Source organism: Trichosurus vulpecula, chromosome 3 (assembly GCF_011100635.1).
Source record: "Trichosurus vulpecula isolate mTriVul1 chromosome 3, mTriVul1.pri, whole genome shotgun sequence".
NCBI lineage: Eukaryota > Metazoa > Chordata > Mammalia > Diprotodontia > Phalangeridae > Trichosurus > Trichosurus vulpecula.
The window spans coordinates 188,844,320-188,867,295 of NC_050575.1; the positions used below are offsets into that span (position 1 = coordinate 188,844,320).

Here is a 22,976-nt window from a genome sequence, read left to right on the forward strand (position 1 = left end):
TCAAAACAATTTTGATGTGGAAAGACACAACTATACTAAATGTTGGTAAAAATTTACACTAAATTAATACTAAGCTAGGAAAAGCATTTTACTTTGTTATTAATAGAACTGAAAATAAAAGTCTTAGCATTCAATGCTACTCTGAAACAAGTTCCCATATTGGTCACTTCAAAGCTTTTACTATTGACAGACCGAAATACCTTCCAATTGACCAAATATACAATTCAAATGTGATAGAATTAGTAAAAGGAACATGTCAAACATAGAGTATGGTCTCACACAGTTAATATTTTCGGCATGCAACATACATTGTATTTAGAATTAGTCTAGAATCAGAAAGTTTTGCAAACCTGTCCATGAAGCCTAGAGATGAGAAGTAAGACACTTGGTCAGTCTCCTATCCTAATCCTGTTTCTGCTAGTGGTTCACTATGTGTCACTAATGGTTTCACTGAACCTCATTTGACTAGTCAGTGAAATGGGCTACTTCCTCTAACAATTTCATGGAGATCTGAGAAAAAGATGAAAAAGATAAAAAGTTATCTACTTGCAGCTACAAATAGTATGGAGAAGAAAGATTAGTATATTGAAAGTCAGGCAAGTTAGGTTCAATTTAGATTCTAATGCTGATCTATTAGCTAAGCCAGCTAGCTATATGACCTTGGACAAATCATCTGACCTTCCTGGGCCTCAGTTTCCTCATTTACGAAAGAGAGGCATGGATCAGATTATCTTTAATGTCCCATTCACCTCTAACATTCTATATTTGTAACTTAAATTCTGTTGCTTTCTAGTTCAGTGATGTGGACAACTAGACCCTTAGCCTGGGCATACAACAGTTTGAATAGGGAAATGCATATCACTTGAAGCTTGTATGTAACCAGTTGTTCCATCCACAGTCAAGACCATGACATCACCTTTTGTTTTTGGCCTCCAATAATTAATGCAATAGTGGTTTATACTGACCAAGTAGATTTTTTTTAATTACACAGACTAGTAGTAAAAAAAAAAAATACTTCATAGTAGTATATGAAATAATAGATTTCTGCAAAGAGCAAGAAGGTTGTACTAGATGACCTCTTAGGTTTCTTCCAACTTTTAAAATTCTATTAATCAAGGGGAATTTTAACAAGTGAATATAAAATTGGAAAGCCTATATTTTATGCTGAACTAATTAAAGCTTCTGAAAAATTTTCTTGTATATACCACTGAGCAAACTAAGTTTACTGTCATATCTGGGGGACAAAGTATATGATCAGTTATTTATAAATATCTATTTGGTGCCTACATATTAAATAAAGAAGAGTTTCTTTTAAAGTTGTTTCCTGGGAAGACTAAATATTTATTCCAACAATACTGTCATTGCTCAAAACATTTCATGAACTCTACAATTGTTTTCAACCCTTTTGAATACTGCTTTCAATGGCAGAATTTTATATCAAGCTTTACAATGATTTCTTAGCCTGATAAAATTCTTTTACATAAAACAACTTTCTGATATAAAAGTAATTTCCTCTGTTTTGTATTGCCTATCAAATGGAGAATTATATTTGAGTGTTGTCTTTAGTTAAATGAATTTACTTTGTAATGTTTATTCTAATGCATCAGGAGTCAGATCCTTTGTAGAATACTTGATCACAAGTAGGATTAGTCACAACACAGCTTGGGTATTCTTGAGGATTACAAAATCCACATAGACCTTCCCCTCCCACCCCCATTAAAATTAATACTAGGATTTCAAAACAACGGTCCATAATCTCTATGATTACTTTATTGTACAAAATCTCTCTCAGGAATGGTAAATTCATAAAAATAGACAAAAATTTAATCTTGGAAGTAGCAAGTGCTTCATTAATTATTTTATTTAGCACAAAGGAAAAAAAGTCATCTCTGACCAATCAAGTTGTAAGGGTTTTATTACCTTTAAGAAATCATTAGCTAGGATAAAAACATCAAAAGCACTTGTGTCAAGACAAATAAATAAAGACTCTCAATTAGTAGAGAAGATGTAAATATGTTAAATCAGAGCAACATACTGCTTTACACTGCATGGCGTAACCAGTAACACCACAAAAAGGAGACAGTAGTTTCATTTACAGTCATGGAAAGCATCAGTATCAACACTGGATAAGGGTCAAACAAAACATCATCTGGGTCCCCCCTCCCCAATTTTTCTTTAACTTTCAAAGTGCCAGTCAGTGAACCTGACAAATTGCCCTAAGCAATGAATTAGGCTTTCACCCTGAGGCTGGGTACAGGACAGAATAAGCATAACCTATATGTCATCAATCCCAACCAAAAGAAATCAATTCTAGGCAAAAGAAATGTCTTATTCTTTGTGGCAGTCAATTGTGCCCAACTTCAATAGGGAAGCTAGAAACTAGATAGGCTAATTTTAATACAGAAAATGGTTGTCAAGAGGTAATGAAGATGACTAATGCCATCTCATTTCACAGGAAAAAAAAAAAATCTTGGTTCACTAGTACAAGATAGTTTTATTTTACTGCCCAAATTCTAATTAATTTTTCCTCAAGTACAGGCTTAGTAATATATAAAGTATTCTGATGTCCAGGGTATACTGGAAAAAATTTTTTTTCATTTGCCTACAATGAAACCCAGTAGCTCTTGGGGCCAAATTCTAATTTATTCCCTGCTATGTTACTATTTTACCTCTTTCTGAAGTCTGACACAGTCAATGCAGTTGACACTTTAGTTTTTATAAAGTCTAAAGGAAATGGCTTTCCCTCCCTCTCACATCAGGTATATTTTAAAAAAAGGAAATCCTGATTTCTTAGTGAATCCACATTGGGGGGAAAATCCTACTCTCTGAAAATAAATGGTTTTTTATTTCTTATATGAGCTATTTTCTTTAAAGATTAATGTGATTTGACTTTATAGAAACAGATGAATACACAGAAACAAGTTCTACAAGTATTCCCAGAACCATTCTCATGGTCTATATCTTTTAGGAGAACTTTCCATCAAACTGGTTTCATGTCCAAAAGCAGAATTTCCAACTAGGGTCACCTTAAACACCATGTCTAATACTCTGGTATAAAGAATGAATAGTTATTTTAGAAAATGAAAGAAACCCCAAGTTTTGGGGTAATGGGACCCATCTTCCCTAAAGTTCTTCCATAACAAAGGAACTATCAAGGAAGAATTATGAAAGAATCATGGCCACATTTCAAAAGATGCTATTTCCTGGGATGTCAGGTACAACATGTGTTCTATTGTCACCTCAGTCAAAAGGGAATCTAGTGAGTGGTTGCCTATAAGCCATAAACAATTCAGGAGTGAAATAGAAGTGGATGGGGCAAAGGTTTATAATGTTAAATATAAGACCTGATTTTATGATTTAGTCACACATATAATATTACCACACTCTGAACCTGAGTTTAAATTTCTGGGAACAACTTCAAAGTCGATTCTATGGAGAACATTTCATGTTACTACTCAAAATTTAAAAAAAAAACACCTCTATTGGAATTAGACTGTTTTTAAACCTTCAAGAAAATGAGTACAGAATAAATAAGGGTCATATAAATATTACATTAGGTGAAAACCTTTAAAATTGTACAGTCATTTCAGGACCAATTAGAACATGAAGAATTTCATTCTCCAAAGTCATCACTCATCGTATTGTTCTATGATTCCAGTAGTATTTGACAGCACCATATCAACAAAAGTAAGTACAACTATGAAGTCCTGTTTTAGAAATCTGCCCCACGTAGAGAAGAAAGTGTCTTAGTCGAGACTTTTATAGTACTTTAAAATGGACCTAGATCTCAGGTAGTAAATCTAACCACTGATATCATAGATTCTGTTAGTGACCTGTGGTTGAACTGTACTTTGGTAACTCAACAGGGCTAAACTGCTAATTGATGAAAGAGATCCTGATTTGAAAGTCACCCTATAGCTGGTATAAAAATAATGGAATGAATAAGAGTAACTGAGGAGCTTCCTTTTAACTGTGATTTTAATTCATAGCATCAAATTTTCAACTTGGGTAGCTATAAATAGTAACACCATGTGGTTTACAGTAAAAAATATAGTGCAGAAATTCTAAAATGGAGGACACACATAGACTAATTCATTTAAATACATGAAGCTGTTTTAACTAGCAACAAAATGTATTTGTATACATGATTGTTTCTTAGTATCCAAACTTGATAAATCTGATCATTAGCAATGATGGAAAACTACATTAAAGGGGAATGAGTTCTAAATTTTTAAAGGCCTTCTTAATTTATTTAATATGGAAAATCTGTGGAGGAAAATGAAGATGTTGAATACTTAGAATCCACTGTTTAAGGCATTTGACCTCCAACCATATTTTTTGGTTCCAAATTACTTTTTAAAAACACATGGTTTAAAAAAAAAATCACCTCCCCGCAACCTCAATTGCAAAATGTATTTTCAACATGCAACTCTGACAGAGGACTGCTAAAAATAGCATATACACATATTTTAACAGCTTTTGCATGTGCTTGTAAACTTTTAATCCCTCATATTTTCTATTTAAAAAAAATACTGCAAATGTCTGGATACAGAACTTAATTTCTATTTGGTAGCATCATCATTTGACTTAAAACTCTCTGTTGGAAAAACCTACACCATTCCTATCACTGAAACATGATTTATGAAAAAAAATCTACGGAAACATTGCACAGACTTGTACCACTGAGGGTTATACATTCAAAGGCAACTTTCAGAAATACATGTCCACTCATTCACACCAGGAAAATTCATACACACATACACATACACTCACACACAAAGAGTTACCTAGTGTGACTTTACACCAACTAGTACAACAATAAGGACAATAACTATTACAAATAAAATTAAAATAACAAGCATCTTCCGATTCTTCTTTTGATACTGCTCTGCCTACAGAATAAGAAAAAAAACATCCAGTAAGTGACTTTTCAAAAGAGCTAAAATAAAAACTGACTTAACTATATACTCTTATGTTCTTAAATTCCAGTTATTTTTAATAGAAAAATCTTGATTTCAGGCTACAAGGTTATACTCCAGAAATTAACCCAAGTAATATTATAAAAAAGAACACTTTCCTAATTCTACAATCCACTTTAGTTAACCTAAATTTCCTAAAGTTCAGAGTCTAAATTCAAAGTCATGCTGATGTCCTTGGTTTCTGTTTTCATTGTACTTATCAATTCACTACTTTATCAAAATCTTTTGCCTTTTTCATAATATGTAAACTGTGTATTTCTTTGGATTAATGTCTGAATATTAAAGGTTTCATCTACTTTACAAAAACATGAAATTCTCTCCTATCCTACATACAGGAGAGGTAGGAAAATGTTTTTCTCTGACATGGGAGCTAAAGCTAAAAAAAATTAAATTGAGATTAGCCACCTGGAGAAATAAGCCATCCTGAGAAATGCTTTCTGAACTATCTTGCTGATGAGACTAGGGCCTCTCTTAAAGCTCAACAAAGAGATTTCCTAAATCTGAGAAGGAGAATACAATCTAAAATGTGACAGATGTAAGATAAACTATTATCTAATTAACTATAAACTGTTTCAGGGGTTGATACTACAGTGAGACTTGATAAGGAACACTGTGGGGGAAAAAAAGAGAAAAATGGAGAACAATGCACTCTGACACTAAGAACTAGAATGCCCCAAGTCTAGGAGTTTGTTCCTGGTTTACCTTAGAAAAGAAGGATTCACAAAGCTCAAAAGCTTGATGGAAACATCTTTGAACATCTAACTGCCTCTTTTTAAATTATATGTCTACTGAGAAATCATCAGAACTGTTACTTGGCCTCCTGAGAGATGTACCAAACAGAAGCGGGTACCATCCAGAGCAGAACTGGTTAGACATTATAATCTAAGTGGCATTCTGACTTATAAATCAGTCCTGTGATTCCTTACAAATCAGTTTCCTGTGAGCTTAGTTAGGATTCAATCACTCATATATACAACAGTAATATTATCAAATGCATAGTTTCTATAAAAGGAAAAAAATGCAATGCTAGAGAGTCAACATTAAATGGATTCCAAACCAGTCCAAATTAGAAGCCGTAGTGTTTAATTCTAGTTGTATTATACAATCTATTTTGCTAGTCTCATTCAAGGTGTCTCTAAAGCCTTGCAAAATTCAGAAGAATCTCTAAATTTAAATATTACTTAATGAGGAACCAAAGCCAGTTTTTACTGTCTCATTATATAATGGCTGATGGCCAAATTTACCTAAATGTTCAATAGATCTTTGCATTATACCAAGGAAGATGTTACCTTCTAGATAAGCAACAAAGGAATATTTGTATCAGCTCCATTCTCACCAAGCATATGGTAACAAGAGCTCTGAGTGGGTTGCAAACTTTTAACAAACAGAACAAACTCAGACTATTATGAGTAAGACTCCTTCCTGTTCTAAAAAGTGATTGGCTTCAGAAACACAACAAAGTGGTACTGAAAATCAAAAAATGTTTACTTTATGGCTGGAAATATTATTAGATAATGCATAAGGAAATGGAAGGAATAAATTTTACTTGTGAAGTCACACACTTTATTTTTAAAATACACACAACTAAACATGAAATTTACTTGGCAGTTTATGCACATCTGTTTTCTATAACTGATTAGATTTAGAAGCAGAGCAGTAGACTTGCCTCATCCATAAGAAAAATAAACAAATACACAAGAGTCTACTATACTGCTCTCTTATGTGAAAAAAATTAGAAATCAAACAGTACTCCACTTTAACCTACTTTTCTCAGCCTAATACAGAGATCTGCTGTGGCAATAAAAGGGAAAAACTAGATTCTGATCTTTTGCAGAAGTGTTTCTCTGCCAGCAATTCATCAGAAATGTTCCATGACAATAAAAGTCTAAGTCAGCAATAATGAAGATCTATTTTCAAGACACTTCAACAAATGTTGAAATAACTTGCTTAAAAAATTTACATTTTTAAGGGGGAAAAATTATAACCCTTTTGGGGTTTCATAGTCATGCTCCCAAGTGCAAAGTAATTTCAGATCTAAGCATGAGGTTCACCAGAGATCATTAAGGGCAGAAAAAATACAGTGACCTGGGGTGACTTTGGATAAAGTACTTCCTGTATTATAGACTTGTCAGAATTCTCTAGACTTACTTTGTGCTGCTTCTATAACAGATACTGGCACCAAACATTTCAAGAATGTGAGTGCTGAAAAAGCCACTGTCATAATTCTCCATTTGGTGACAGTTCTTAAAACTGTGTCAACCACTAAAATAACATTATTTTACAAGTCTCTCCCTTTACCTTTTGAAGCTGTTTCAAACCATCTTCAGTTTTGATACAGGACTGTTCAACATTATAGTCAATTCTGTCAAGGACTGTCCCCTGAATAATAAAATAACAGTTAATTATTAAAAACTGAACTTCAAAATAAAAATTTTAAAACATGTATTACTAACAAGGTTAGCTGTACCAATTCCTTATGTTTAAAAAATATTACTGAAACTTTCAGGATGATTTGGAGGAAATATGGATAAATTACCATTATCAATCAGCATCAAGAATCATGCTTACCCTGTTAGGTACAATAAAATCATATAGCTCATAAAGAATGACAGATTTTTAGAAATTTAAACCCTAAATGATAGTGGAGTCATAGACTTACTGAAGCTTTGTCAAATATATAGTTGAGTAGGAATTGGCTCAGAAGACAGCATTAGTGCTCACAAGTTCTTAAATAGATAATATCAGCAAAACTAGACATGGTTGTTACAATGCCAACAAATTTTTATCATTTCAATAAATGTACATTTATTGTAAATGTATATTGTATATGTCTCCATATATAAGAACTAAAGATTTCAAGCCACAACCAAATTGCCTCAATTGTTGGATGAAGTGGGGAAAAGGAACTGATGTACTATGAGGACAGGGCCCTTAACTAAAACATATTAAATCAGTTAATTTGAAATTGTTAAAATAACGATTGTACCTGGATCTTCTATAGCTCTAAATCTCTATTTTGAGCAGTTGGCTTCGCATTGAATCAGGGCCTAAATACCATTTCCTAAGGAATTTTATCAATGATGAATCACCACTTTAATTATATTTGAATGGTAGTGGCTCCAGCAGCCATTATGCAACAACCTGCCAAAACTAGAAAGCTCATACAGTGACAAAAATAATAGCTGAAAGAAGTCAGAACCAGCCAGTTCTCTAGAGAGGATTAGGTATTACAGAAGGAAAATAAGACAATGAGAAGATAAACTCACATACTTGTTCTACAATCATTGCTCCTAAGTCCCGAAATATTTCATTTAGGTCAGAAATAGACTGTACAATCTGGCGAATTTCTCGCTCCCGCTCTTCAACCATTAATGTATTTTGTTCTACCAACACTAACTGGTCATCTGTAAAACCCTGTTGAAAGAAAAATAAAGGCAGTGACTTCTAAGTTAGGATTTTCTCTTTAACAAAGGAAAGATACTACATTATGCAAGTCGTGTACATGCTTCAAACATTCTTTTGAGGTAGGTACATGGATTTCATTGTACAAATCTTTAATACTCCTTTACTAGGAAAAGATCCAAATTCACAAAGTATATGGGCTCCAAATGGGTACTGAATTGTAACCTGGATTATCAGAGTAAATCCAAGTCACCTACATGTTTGCATTACTCATATGCAAAGTCAACTTAGAAAAAAACCCACTAAGAGTGACCTTGTGGTTCTTTGCTTTTATTCACAAGGAAGAAATTAGTGTAGACTATTTTCCAGAATGCTTTCAGGAAAGCTAAAGTACAATATCACAACAGCCTTTAAAAATAGAGACCTAGCTTTTATCTGACTCCCCCATCCCTCCCATTTACTTTACAGCAAATTGTAAAAACCACCTGATGAGTACACAGTAACATTAGTGATGTGTTTTACTGTATAGAAATCAGATATTTTAAAACTTTTTGTGGTGTAATATTTTTTATTATTATCACCAACAAATAGCTATCTAGCTTCTGTTTATAGACCTCAAGCTTCTTTTTTTTAATAGTATTTTTCCCCCAATTGCATGTAAAGATAGTTTTCAACATTCATTTTTGTAAGATTTTGAGTTCCAAAATTTTCTCCCTCCCTTCCCTCCCCCCTCTCCAAGACAGCAATTTGATATAGGTTATACATGTACAATCATGTTAAACATATTAGAAATCAGTTATTTAAAAAAGAGAATGAAAGGAAAAAGTGCTAGTGAATTGCTATTAACTTTGTGGGCCTTAACATACTCGATCATAAAGAGTGTTATCCTCTCCATCATCCATGAGTGGTACTGATGTGTCAAAAAAATGCTGGGATCTTTCCTCTCGATTCTTCATGCCTATTGGAGATATGAAGCTACCTTACTATAATATTTAACATCATTTTGAAAATATTATTCTACAATTAAGAAATAGAATAAATCTATAATGTCAATATGAACTTTTGGGGGGCAGTTTTAAAAATTATCTCCAAGCAAGAAACTAAGAGACAAGCAGAAATATTTACTAATTTTTAGATTATAAAAATAGACTCCAAAAGTTAAATAGCACTGTTCAGTTTAAGTTTCTAACAGTGAGATCAATAACCATATTAATTAGTACTCTACTAAGTTGAGCTGAGGTTTACTTTTTGCCAGGCAAATGGGAAGAGTAAGCAAGATCATAATGGAGGTATTTGAACTACTGAAACATACATTAATCTTATTTATTCATGAACAGACTGTCCCCACAAGTGACTATTGTCCTTTAAAGTCTATACCAGCTCTCTTTCACTCATCTCCTTTAACTAAAAGTGCTCCTTCGCTATGACTCTCATGCTCATTTAACTTTGCAGTTATTGCATTCTAGCTTTCTTTATGATTTATTATATTTTATTCAATTATTATTTTTTATTATAATTTATTCATTATGTTTTATTTATCCATTCTTGATTATAAGCTGCATGAAAGCAAGGTCCTAATGTCTTTTAGAATCTGTGTACGAATGAGGTAAGTGCTCAATAAACGTCTGTTACTGAATTGTTATGTAAAACTTGGATTTTAAAAAGAAATACATCATTACTTTTCAGTACAGCAACTGAGAAATGGGCTAACAACCTCAGATAATTCTTCCTAGCTTTTCTCCACTCTATTTCCAGCCCTTTCCTCAACTCCATTTTTTATTTAACTTAAATTACATTAATGAGATTTTACCATCACAATGCCAATATAGCTATGTAATCTTTCTTGCTGTCATAAGTAATGCCATTTTGTTTAATTCCTTCCAGGTAAAGAATGGTCAACACTTCTTTGATATAGCTTTCATATGTGCTCAAAACCAATAAATATAAACAGGGGAAAACAGAGAAATAACAACCACAAAACCAATAAACACATCTTCTTGTAGTTTTTTATTCAAGATTACTTTACTGCTGAAAAACATGCAGAGATCAAGTCTTTGTATCTGAAATGATACTTACGTTTGAGATAGCCAGACTGTGCATGTCTAAAATTAGTGGATAATTCCTGAAGAGACTGAGCTAAAGAGGATACTACATTTCGGAGGACCCGTTCTTCCTGTTCAGTACAGTTTCGTGCTCTGCTTTGCAAGGCCTGCACTGCTCTCTGACATCTATGAAAGAGCTGGGAAGCAGAATCTTCATTGATCAAGTGGGACAATTTAAATAGGGTGTTCAAAAACTCACAATTCCAAATGGCAATTACTAGTGGGAAATACTGATATGATATGAAATTTCATACTTGAAAAATTATGTTTTATTTATACTGTTTGGTATTAAACAGTGAATTCGAGAAAAAGAATCTAAGCTTTAATATAGAGACTAAATTACCAATGAAATGAATCAAGTTTGCTTTAATAAATGAAAAACAATCATCTCAAATACTGAGTGTTCAAATGGTAGCCAGCTGAAATTTCATTAAGAAATCATGCTAGGACGTTAGAGATTCCTGGAGAGTGAGCCCCAATCCTTTTAGATCTGTGATACTCTGTCACAGTGTGATTTTCCAAACATGTTTCATGTGCTATATGTAATTTTTTAAAATGGAAGTTAATTGAAGTCAATTTTGCTTAGTACATTACATATGAAATTTAAAAGCATCCTTTTGACAAATCTAGGAGATATTTTGAGGTTCATTCTTAGGAAGAATGTCCAACTCTAGGTCACTCCAAAGTGTACCTTTAGTTTTAAAAAAACAAACATTTCTTCTATAATCTTTTGAACCCTCACCTGTGTGATTTCTTGTGTGGTTATTTCAATGGCATGTTCTTCTTCACTGCTATCATCCAATGTAGGTCTGTTTAAATGCTTGTCATGAAGACTAGCTAATTCTTTCATCTTCTGTTTAATTCTGCCAACATCGTATTGTATCTAAATGACATGAGTCAATTAACACCATTGAAACAAATTAGAAAGTTCCTCAGACAACTATATACAACAATCTTTAGAATATTAATCACATAAAAAATGAAAAAAAAAAAAGTTCAGGTATTCTTGCCTAAATCACCTGGAAGCAGAGGCTATGCATGATATAGAAAGATCATCTATATCAAGCCTCCCAATCTTAGGTATTTCCCTAGGCTCTCTCCTGGGTCCTCGTCTAATCTTCTCTATACCTTCTCTCTCAGTGACCTCATCAACTGCTATGGACTTAATTATCACCTCTATGCAGATAACTCACAGATTTATATATCCAATCCCAGTTTTTCTAATTACAAGAGAGGTGCTGGAGATTCAAGTACAAAAAATGATGATCCTTTCTCACAAGGAGCTTGTATACTAGTGAAGGAGACAACAAATATAAAAATCAAAAACAAGGTGGTTTGAGAGAGAAGGCACTAGTAGTCGAGGAAGTGAGGAAAGGCTTCATATAGAAGATATGATATGGCAAGAGGGACTCTCTGATACAGAGGTAAGGAGGGTGTGTATGCACTCTAGGCTTTCAGGGTCGCTAGTGCAACTGCTGGACATGACCAACTGGACATCTCAGAGTTATCTTAAACTCAACATGTCTAATCAGTTGTTCACCCCAAACCTATCACTCTTCCAAAATAGCTTACTTCTCTCAAAAGGTACATTTTTACAGTCTCTCAAGGTTCGTAATCTTGGCCTCATCCTGTACTCCTTACTCTCCCCAGACCCCCATATCCAATGTGTTGCTGCAGCTTTTCATTTTTACCTCCATGCTTGTGAATTCTGACCTTTTGTTTCCACTCATACAAACACACCTTAGTTCAGGTCCTCATCACATTTCATTTAGACCTAACTGGTCTCCCTGTTTCAAGTTTTTTTCTATTTCAGTCCATCCTCCATACAATGCCAGAGTGGTTTTCCTTAAGTGTAGATTTGGCCTAGTCAATCAACTTCAGAGGCTCCCTAATGTCTCTAGAAACAAATGTGAACAGCTGTGCTTAGCTTTCAAAGTCCTTCTCAACTTGTCCCCAACCTAGCTTTCCAATCTTATTGTATATTACCCCCCTCCTATACTCAGAGAATCCTTTCTGCTCTTCACATATGACAACCTTCCATCTCCTTTCCATGGCTTTGTCCCGACTGTTCCTTGTACCTGGAATATATCCTCTCCTTACATCTACTTCACAGCCTCCCTCAAATCCTTTAAGACATGGCTTAAACATATTACCTTCTCCATGAAGCCTTCCCTGATTCCGACTGCTAATGCCTGCCCTTCCTAACAACCTTGTATCTAATCAAACTGTATTTATTCTGTGTATATTTATACATATTTACTTGTTTCCCAGTTAGAATATTGGATCCTTATAGAGACTGCTTCATTCCTGGTATCTATAGCACCTAGCACAGTGTCTGAACTATAGAAGGGACTTAATAAATGCTTATTGATTGATAAACAGGTACAAAAAACAATGTTTTAGGAAGTAAATGGACAATCCAAAGGTAACTCTTTGGAAAAACAATGTTTCTTTCCATGGTAAATACACTGTGAATGGACTGTGGGCTGGTTTTATACACCATCACTAAAAGGAGGGAATGTCAGCTTAGGTAACTGAAGTTGTAGGTCACACTAACAATTTCTAGGGATAAGTTACACTGAATACTACTTTCTTCACATTATATTCAAAGCTTTCTTCATCATGATTCAGGAATTTACCATTAGTTTTACAAATAAAGTCCAAAGAAATATTATTCTTGAAGCCTGGGAGCAGCTTTAAACATTGTTATACAAGAAGCATATTCAAGTTTATCCAAATATATTTTTGCAGCTGAAATCTAGAAATGTAATTCGACATTAGTTTTAAATATGCTGAATAAATACTTAAAAAAATTCAACTTACTTCATCTACTCCATCAACCCATTTGGGAGGCAACCGTTTTGTTACACCAATTGCTGCTTCTGGATCTAGGCTGATGCCTGACACCAGTGCCATACGATCATCAGCAAGCTAAGGAGGGAAAAGGAATGTTTTAAAACAAAACTCATATGAAAATATGTCTCTAAGTACACACTTATTCTTTTTAAAATATTGCCCCTAAAAAGTCACAGGAGGTTAGGAGAAAATGAACATACCACTCAAAGAAATGTGTACTTGAATGAACATTGCTACAATTTGGAATGATTTCTCTCCCTCTGTTACAGTTACACATGTTGTAGGTCTCCTTAGACACATGGGTGAATGTGAATTTTACTTCATCTGGATAAGAAAGGACTCTGGGGGGAGCTAGGTGGTGCAGTGAATAAAGCACCGGCCCTGGAGTCAGGAGGACCTGAGTTCAAATACAGCCTCAGACACTTGATACACTTACTAGCTGTGTGACCTTGGGCAAGTCACTTAACCCCAATAGCCCTGCCTTCCCCCCTCAAAAAAAAAAACACAAAAAGAAAGGACTCTAATTTCCTTATGGAAACATGACAAAAAAATTGATAAAGAGTTTTTCAAAAGAACAAGCTACTAGAATTATTTCATAGCAGAAAGTCTTTCCATTGTGCCATGGGTTCTAATAATTTATATGATAGGTACAAAAGCCAATTAAAAAAAAAGACTTTGATAGAGAAAAAAGGGGGAATTTTTTTTAAATGGGGCTAATTATCTCAGTCATAAACCATATGGTTATAGCTTATCAACATTTGACACTGTGGGCCTTTATAGAGATTTTAAGTATTATCTTTGCTATATTTTAAGTAATTTCCCCCCTCTAGCTTATGTCCAGATGTAATATTTTCACCTTTGATTTGATTTTTAAGTACTTTAGAAATGCTATCAATAGTTCTTATTGGCATTAACCAAAAAAAGATGCTTGTTAGAAAACTTTAATCACAGACAACCATCTCTTCTGTTTAAATGAGGACTTGTATTGAATGTTTGTTGATCTATGATTCTACCATACAAGTAAAACTCTAAAAGCCTGAATGATAGTCAAAAGGAGGAAAACAATATCCCTTATAGACAGCAGTCTGTAAATTTTTTAAGTTACAATGGAAAACTGATCAAATATGCATGTGGACTGCTTTTCTGGCAATCAAGAAAAGGAGTAAAAGGAAAACAAATGACACAAAATCCCTTTATGTGTGCTATAATAATTAATAATCTTTTAATAAAAATTCCCAAGTCTCAAAGAATTTACAAAATTTTTTATTAAAAAATTTTCTAGAGCTTTATACCTTTGTACATATTTGCCTTCTGGCATCTTTTAGTTGCCATTGTATTCATTTAAAAATTTCCATTAAATTTTATTGTCACACTGACAGTAAATACATAGGAGAGAGAACTGAAAAGTCTTTCTGGGCAATCCATGTTTTCATATTGTCTCAGTCAACAAGTATTTATTGAATTGCTTACTATGTGCCAGGCGCTGTGTTAGGGATACAAAAAAATGGGCAAAACCCATACCATCAATAAACTCACATTCTAATGGGGGAGATAGCATATAAAAAGCTACTTACCTACAAGATAATGTCCATGGGAAATAATCTCAGACGGAAGATACTAGCAATAGGGAGGGGGCCAGAAAAGACCTTTAATAGAAGGGGAGATTTGAGGTGATTCTTGAAAGAAGCCTGGGAAGCCAGGAAGTAGAGGTGAGGGGAGAGAGCATTCTAGGCAAGGAGGGACAGCTAGTGAAAAGGCAAGGAGTCTAGAAATAGAGTATTATATGTGAGGAAAAGCAAAATGGCTAGAACCACTGGACTGTAGTCAAGCCAAACAGGATAGATTCTATTTATGGTGAAGCATTAAGAATTTCTGATTTAAGAATCATCAGATGTGATTTCAAGTCTCTACTGTGAAAATTACTTGTGCAACCATGAGCGGGTTACTTACTTCTCTGAGCGTTAGATTCCTCTTGTGAAAAAAGAGATAATGTCGACTACTTTATAGTATTGTCATGAAGAAGTATAAATCTTAAATGTGTTATATAAATATAAGCTATTATTACTCTAACAATTAAACAGCAAATGAGGTGAATAGTTCTTGTTTTTTTTTAAAAGCCTTTAAATTTGGTTTACCAAAGCTACAAATGTAACTTGATTTATATAGTAACCTCTGAAAAATTGTTTACACCAGATCTGTGTAAAATGTCTATTTTGAATCCATTGGGAAAACTTAGTAATTAATGGCAAATCCTATCAGCTTCATAAATACTTCTTAATGTATGTCTTGAAAATCCAAATTTTCTACCTTACTGAATCAAGATTTCTTAAATTGAGGTATACTTGTAGATCTTTCCAAATTATCAAATTTGAAGTACAATGATTAGCCCCATTTATAATAGAGTAGAACATAAGCTTCTTGGGGCCAACAACTATTTCACGTCTGTCTTTATATCCCCAGCGTTGGCCCTGTGGCACTTAATAAATGCTTGTTGATTGACTGAGTAATACAATTTGATTATAACAAAGAAATGCTCCCCAAATGAAATCAAGTATACCATTTGTTTTGACTGTTAAGGGGGAATCTACCATGGGTGCTATGGTATGGAATACAACAAAAAGACAGCATATTTTTAAAATAATGATAGTATGACTAAAGATAAATGTCAGCTCTACTGGCACTGCACATAGAGCAATAGGGACATCTTTTACAAACTGAAATTAATCACCTTTCAAAAACATTCAAAACACAATACCTCATCCAGCTCCTGAAGTGATTTGTTGTTCCCATCAGTTCCATCCAGTTAGAGAAAGCAAAAAGCAGGAGAAAGAGAAGGATGGAGACAGACAGATAGAGTATGGTCAGTTTAAAAAAAAACTCTTTAGATTTAAGTAACTCATTTCACCAAAAACAGAGTTCCACAAACTAAGGCATTTTTGTTTAAAAAAAATAAGCAAAAAGAAAAACCCTACATTACTGACCTACAGTCAAGCTATATACAACTACATTTTCATTTACATAGATTATGGTGGCTGTTTTGGTCATTGGAAAAATAGCAACAGCAACAAACAGTTCTAAAGATGAAATATTTAAAAAAGGCAAAAAAAACCCCACAAACTTATTTTATAAAAATTTATTTGTCATACTGATATTCAAATATCAGCTATCAGATAAGGTTACATTGTAAAATTCCCTATAATGAAGTAATGACAAAATGTGATCCCATCAGAAATAGAACAATTTAACATTTTAACATGGAAATAATCCCTGTAAATATTTATTTTTTAAAGGTAAGAGCTCATAAAAATGTTCTAGAATCTAGAAAACAAATACTTATTGTCTATATATGCAAGACACTACACAAATCAAATGATATAGTCTATGGAATGAGGATACTAAGACTCAACCCTTTCTCAAGACATAAATAGGATGGTAAAAACAGTGAAAACCAATTCTAGTAGGGCTGGGAGCCCTTGGCCACTAAGCACATATTTAGAAGCAAAGGGAAAAAAAACCCCAAACCTAATAGAATATTAATCTAGAACTGCTCATCTCTTTTTTAAAGATGACCATAGAGAGCTGTCTCTTGCACTGATAAGCATCTCAGCAAATTTGAAGAGCTTTTTCAGTACTGTTCACAGAAACTTTTTGGGAAAGGAGTCTTTACCATTCTGTAATTCACTGTTTTTCAGAAACTATTCTATTAGTGAAGCAGCCAGGAGAAATCATTAAGGCTTTCAATTGAACTCTGAAGAAAGCTAAATATTTCTATAAAAAAAAAAACTAAGTATGATGAAATTATAGAAAACTAAACTTCTCCTTTTCATCTTCAACTTAACTCTAAGAAACAAAAGAAATTCAATTAAGATAAAATTTAATGTACATTCTTCTCCCCTAAAGTCCTACTTCAATGTTTCATTCCCGTAAGAAGGTTAATCCGAGATTTTGGAGGGCAAGCTCTGGAAACTCTTAGCAAATTGGAAAAAAAAATCGAGAAGTTTGGTGATGTACTATGTATCTGCTTTCCTTTTGAGGACCAGCCTAGCTAGAGAGCCTCACTACTAAAATGGTGGCTTTCATGTAAAGTTTTCACCCAAGGAACTCAGGAAGTGTATGGGGGTTGGGGATGGGGGGATGGCAGGGGGAGAGGAAGGATAGAAGGAAGGTGATACTTGTATCTGTGTTGCTGGAGGGACTATCAACAAGAGTTAATATATATTCTAACCACATTATTAATTCTACAATATTGGAGCATATAGTAGCACACTATAATCAGATCAAATTACTTTCTGCTGGTCAAGAAAAGCCTCCTTTCTATACATGACCAAGCCAATAATCAAAACTTCATATTTCAATCAACACATCTTTTTGTTCTGGAGTGGCCACTTACTGTGTTTGATTTTCAAACCAAGGAATGTAACAAACCAAGGTGCACATCACACGTGGCACTTCAGAGTAGGACTATAAACCCAACAGACAGTAATGTTTTTGATTATCATAAATCCTGAGTTGAAGAGGTGTTAGTATTAAAGAACTTTAGACTTTTAAAGACCTCAGAAATAATTTAACCTAATCCCTTACTTCACAGCTAAGGAAAGTGAAGCTCACAGAGATGACTTGCCCAAGATCACACTGTTAAGTTAGTGGCAGAGTAAAGTCTAGGGCTTAGGCTTCCTGACTCCTTAACAATTGTGTTTATATCTCCTACCATGCTTCCTCTCTAGTTTGACTTCCAACTTTAGAAAAAAATTTAGATAAAATTGAGAATATTGTATATACTACTATTCTCAAAGCTATTTTATCTATCAGGGCTTTATGCCTTGATCAGCAGTACTACTACCACATACTTTTTGAAAAGTCTGGCTTCCTGATGGGAAATGGCTGTACTTGCAAAGTATAAACAGCCTTATTTTATTACTAGTCCATTATGAAGGCACAATAACTTTTAAACAATTTGTTCTGTTAATAAGGTATAAACAGAAATTGGTAACTGATATATTGTTTCTCAGTTTCCTGAGTTATTCCAGTCTAACTTTCTCTATTTAGGGCTTGAATAATTCCATGTCTCTACTATCAAACATCTTTAGCCTTTTTCAAGATTGTATTTTTAAAATAATTTATGAGATTTGTTTTCTGAGACCCTCCAATGGTTTATAGGTGAAGGATATGTGATTTCTTCAACATACATAATCCATTATGTGGAAGATCCCTCCACCAATGAAGATTGCAAATAAATTTATGATTTATCTATTAATTCTGAAGTGACTTAAGTTAAGTAACTTGTCTAGGGTCATAAAGTTAATAAATGCCAGACCCTGGAAGACTAAGCGTAATACAATATTTAGCATAGTATGCCTCTAAGATCTGGGTTTGGAATCAGGAAGTCTCATCCTCAGGAGTTCAAATCCAGCCACAGACACTAGTTGTGTGACCTGGTCAAGTCACTTAACCCTGTTTGCCTTGGTTTGTTCGTCTGTAAAATGAACTGGAGAAGGAAATGGCAAACCACTCCAGTAATTTTGACAAGAAAACCCTAAATGGGGTCACTACAAGTCAGATCCAACAACTCAAAAACAACACCTCTAAGGATCATAGCTTTTTAGATTCCTAACAAAATGTGTATATGCAAATACAACAGGTCTTGCATGTTTTGGTACTTGGGCCTGTTTCATCTCAAATCTAACACCTCATAAAACAAACCAATACTTTTTCAGCTCAAAAACACAGGTCTCTTTTTCTATGCCTACGAATCAATAAGGGGTTGGGCATATCCTTAGGGAGTCACTTTGTAAATAACCTCTACAGTAAATAAATTTTCAGAAGAAACTGGTAGTAATCATAGTAAAATTCAAGGGGTTTCTGAAGGAGAACAGGTTTCCAGTAATAGTCTCTAAAGTGGCATTTCCGAGCTTGTAAGTTATATAAACTATAGTTCCTAAGTATTTATCTTTGTAAGAGTTGAGACATGCCTTCTGATAACATAACCACCAATACTACTACTAGATTTTAATTTAAACACTGTTTCTACCGATAAATTTAAACTCATAAGCTAGGATTCATTTTTTTGAAAACTGTGGAGCCATGGCAATTTTTTGGACTGCTGGGCTAATAGTCCAGGCCTAAAAAAAAGTGCCAGTATTAGATTAATTCCCACATAGACACCATGTGAAAGGCAGTCATAATGAAAGGAAAGACTCATTTCCTGAATGGAAAATGAAAACAAGGAAGTCCACCCCCCACCGCAAAGTTTCACAAAACTGTCTCCTTCAGGAAACGGGGAAACAAATTATTAAAAGCATAAAGCAAGAAGAGACTCGACTGCCACACAGGAAAGGAAAATCCACATGGGAAAAAATGAGGCTAAAACGACTCCATTCCACAGAGTCATTTTAAAGAGAAAATTTGTTGGACAAATGGGGAGGCATCAGAATGAAAAGACAGGTAACTGGGGAGGAGGGGGTGAGGGTGGAGATAACAAGCAGAAACATGAAGCAACGAAAGCGTTAAACATAGTGCTTCATGAAGCATCAAACACGGTGCTTCAAAACTGAACAGGACCCAGGAGGGGGAAGTTGTCCGAGACCAGAGCGAGGGTGGCCCTGTGAAAAGTTGGAAGGAAAAGTGGGGGGGGGGGGGTGCAGATGACAAGGGGAGAGGTTTCAAAACAAAACCCAGCACTACAGTCTGATGCCTCCTAACAACAAGACAACAACATTTCGAGAGAGAAACAGAGAGAAAGACACACAAAGACAGACAGAGGGACAGACTGAGAAAGACTCAGAGAGAGAGAGAGAGAGAGAGAGAGAGAGAGAGAGAGAGAGAGAGAGAGACAGAGAGAGAGAGAGAGACAGAGAGTGAGTGTCAGAGCGCGCACGCCGCGGGGCACGGGGCACCGCGAAGAGCAGGTGGAGGAGGCCGGCAGGAGACTCACCGCAGCAACGCTACGTGAATGCAGAGGGCTGGAGGTGGAGGAGGTGTAACTACTCACTTGCTCGGCTAACAGCTGCCGGTTTTGGATGGAATTGTTCCGCAACAACAAGAAAGCGTCGGTTAAACGCCGGGTGGCCATGCTTAACCCTGCACGCCTCCCTGTCGGGGACCCCCACTCAGAGCCTCGGCCTGAACCTCAGAACTGGGGCCTCCTCGGACCCTGTGGAGGCCGCCTCCCCTCAAGCTTCCTCACCTTCCTCTCAAGGGGCAGAGGCAGAGTGGGCAGGGGGGTGTAGGGGAGGTCCCCCGCCCCCTCCTTCCCCAAATCCTAGCTTGGATTCTAACGGTCTAATTGCCACCCAACCCTGGGTCTCTGGCCGAGCCCCCACCCCTCTCGGGGCTGTCCCGGGTCCCCCTCAGGGATCCCCGGCCGGGCCTGGCCCCTCCAGATCGTTCGGAGCCCGTGCACGGGCCTGTCAGAGCCCAGCCGGGCTCCCGGCCCCGACGTCCTGGGTCTTCGTCCTCCTCCCTCCAGGGGTTCGAAGCAGGAGAGCCTCACGCCCGGCGCCCCGTCCGCTTTCAGGCTACAGGGCTTCCCGGGGGGGTAGCGGCGCAATCCTCAGCCTCATCATCCCTCTACTCCGCTGCTGCTGCCGCCGCCGCCTCCAGCTCCATCCATCCCCGGATCTGACTGCAGCAGCCCGGCCACTTCCGCGTTGGCGTTCCATCAGCTCAAGCTTCCCCCTCCCCGCTTCCGGTCCGTCCTTCTTAAGTGCCCCCTCCCCCGATGCGGCCCGGGCTCATAACGTTCCGGGCGTTCTTCACTCCTGTCCTCTCTCCTCCCTTCCCCCCACTCCCCCTTTCTCGGAGCTTACTCGCTGAGGTCGTACCGTCCAATGCTGCTCTTATTCCGCTTTGTCCCACGGTCCTCCTCCGGGGGACCTTTCTCCTCTTGAAAGGAGAATAGGATTTAGAGCTGGACTCTTCCTTAGAAACCAGCCCCTACATTTTATGAATGAGGAAATTAAACCTGTACAGGTTAAGAAATTTCCCAAATCTCAGAAGTTTCCGAAATGGCAGAGACTGGTGACTCCATATTCAGCACTATTTCTACCACACACGGCCCAATGCCCTTTCCATCACTTTATTAACCTCAGATTTTGGTGTTATCGACAACCAATGAGTGGAAAGATCAGGTAGGCAGATTTCTCTTTAACGTAAGACAACTTACTAAGTTGACTGACTACAAGCGTGTATTAAGAGCCTGCTAAGTAAGAAACTGTTGTAAGCACTGGGGATGCAAAACTAATAACGAACACTAGTCCTTGCCCTAAAGGACACATGCTGGACCTGTAATTTCATTGGTATGGGAAATACACAGGTTAAGAAAACTTATACCTATACAAATTGGTCCCTTCTTGACGACTTATAGTTGATCACTGAGTGGTTAAGTGACTTTCCCAGGGTCACACAGTCTATTTTGGAGGTGGAATTTGAACCTAGGTCTTCCTGGGCAGTTCCCTTTTCCACTGCCTGGCAAGCTTACTGGATCACAGAATAGTCGAATTTTCCAGTCACAAAATACCAGAGTTGGAAAGTACCTTAGAGGTCACCTAGTCCAACTGAACCCAAACCGGGTCTTTTCTATTGCTAAAGCCAACCGACAGTGAAACTGGCTGCTTCTGAAAGTATAAACCTTCCCAGAACTAAATAGAGGGGTTCAAACAATGGTCGCATGAGCATTTGTCAGGAATTATGAAGAGGGTCTTTATTCCACGGGATTGGACTAGGTGGTTTCTAAGGTTCCTTCCAGCTTTAAAATTCTGTGAAACATTTGATATGTGATAATTTAGAGAGCTGTCTTGGGTTGTGTTTTTGGTGTCAGTCCAAACATACGCAGCATTAAGGGAGCCATGAGAAATGGGAATCCTGGGTGGGTCCAAGATATCATCCAGTCCTGCAAATCCAGACTTGCCACTTCTGGGTGTGGACAGGGACACACACACCGCCATTTCCCTATCTTCCAGGACAATAAATATAGTTCTTAGCCTTTCTGTATCATGAACCCATTTGGCAGTCTGGTGAACCTTATGGACTCCTCAAAATAATGTTGTTAAATACATCAATAAAATACGTAGAATCACAAAGGAAGCCAATTATATTGAAATACGGTATCTATCTATCCATCTATCTATCTATCTATCTATCTATCTATCTATCTATCTATCTATCTTTTAAATTAATGGACTCCCAGTTAAGGATCTCTACTGTAGGGGAAACAAATAAGAGATAGTGCCCCTGCCCTCAAGGACTTTTAGAACTGACAGGAATCTTAGAGATCACCTATTCTAACTACCTGATTTTACAGATAAAGAATCTAAGTTTCATAGAGGTGAGATAACTTGCCTACCACATTACCTTGTGTAGAAATAACATGTAGCTGCATTATGTCTGTGGTATTAGCCCAGACTAGCACTGGGTTCAGAATAGTTTCTTTAAGGGTGGAAGCAAGAGTCATAGTAGCCTAAAGTATCATGTAGTTGGAGGGAAAGGGGGGCAGTAAGGGGTAGCAGAGAGAATGTCAATTTCTTGTGGTTACATAATGATGTTCTTTTTTTCCTCCTCTCCCTCCCCTGCCCTCCTCTTCCCCTCCCCCTTCTTCTTCCTCGCCTCCTTCCTCCTCTTCTTCTTTCTCTACTTCTTGTCC

General features: G+C 36.2%; 1 protein-coding gene across 3 annotated transcripts; it reads right to left on the bottom strand.

Moving 5' to 3' along the window:
- Positions 1–1,752: 1,752 nt before the first annotated feature.
- STX16 (syntaxin 16) lies at positions 1,753–20,966 on the bottom strand. Of its 3 annotated transcripts, none has more exons than XM_036750205.1 (9): positions 20,271–20,966; positions 16,095–16,106; positions 13,307–13,414; positions 11,226–11,366; positions 10,458–10,620; positions 9,248–9,339; positions 8,250–8,393; positions 7,278–7,358; positions 1,753–4,892 (listed from the first exon to the last, which is right to left on the bottom strand). In XM_036750205.1, exons 1-9 carry the CDS (start codon positions 20,406–20,408, stop codon positions 4,788–4,790), a joined length of 984 nt encoding a protein of 327 aa, XP_036606100.1. In that variant the 5' UTR covers positions 20,409–20,966; the 3' UTR covers positions 1,753–4,787. The 3 variants fall into 3 exon arrangements, with proteins under 3 accessions (XP_036606100.1, XP_036606101.1, XP_036606102.1); XM_036750206.1 differs by having other exon boundaries at positions 20,328–20,954; XM_036750207.1 differs by lacking the exon at positions 16,095–16,106 and having other exon boundaries at positions 20,328–20,954.
- Positions 20,967–22,976: the final 2,010 nt, after the last annotated feature.

What these genes read in the sequence shown, in the direction of transcription:
- STX16 (XM_036750205.1), bottom strand. Translation starts at nt 20,408, where the DNA reads ATGGCCACCCGGCGTTTAACCGACGCTTTCTTGTTGTTGCGGAACAAT. An exon ending in GGGTTGATGGAGTAGATGAA is followed by an intron (nt 11,367 to 13,306) that starts GTAAGTTGAATT and finishes CATGTCATTTAG; the next exon opens with ATACAATACGATGTTGGCAG. An exon ending in GTTTGAAACAGCTTCAAAAG is followed by an intron (nt 4,893 to 7,277) that starts GTAAAGGGAGAG and finishes CTTATTCTGTAG; the next exon opens with GCAGAGCAGTATCAAAAGAA.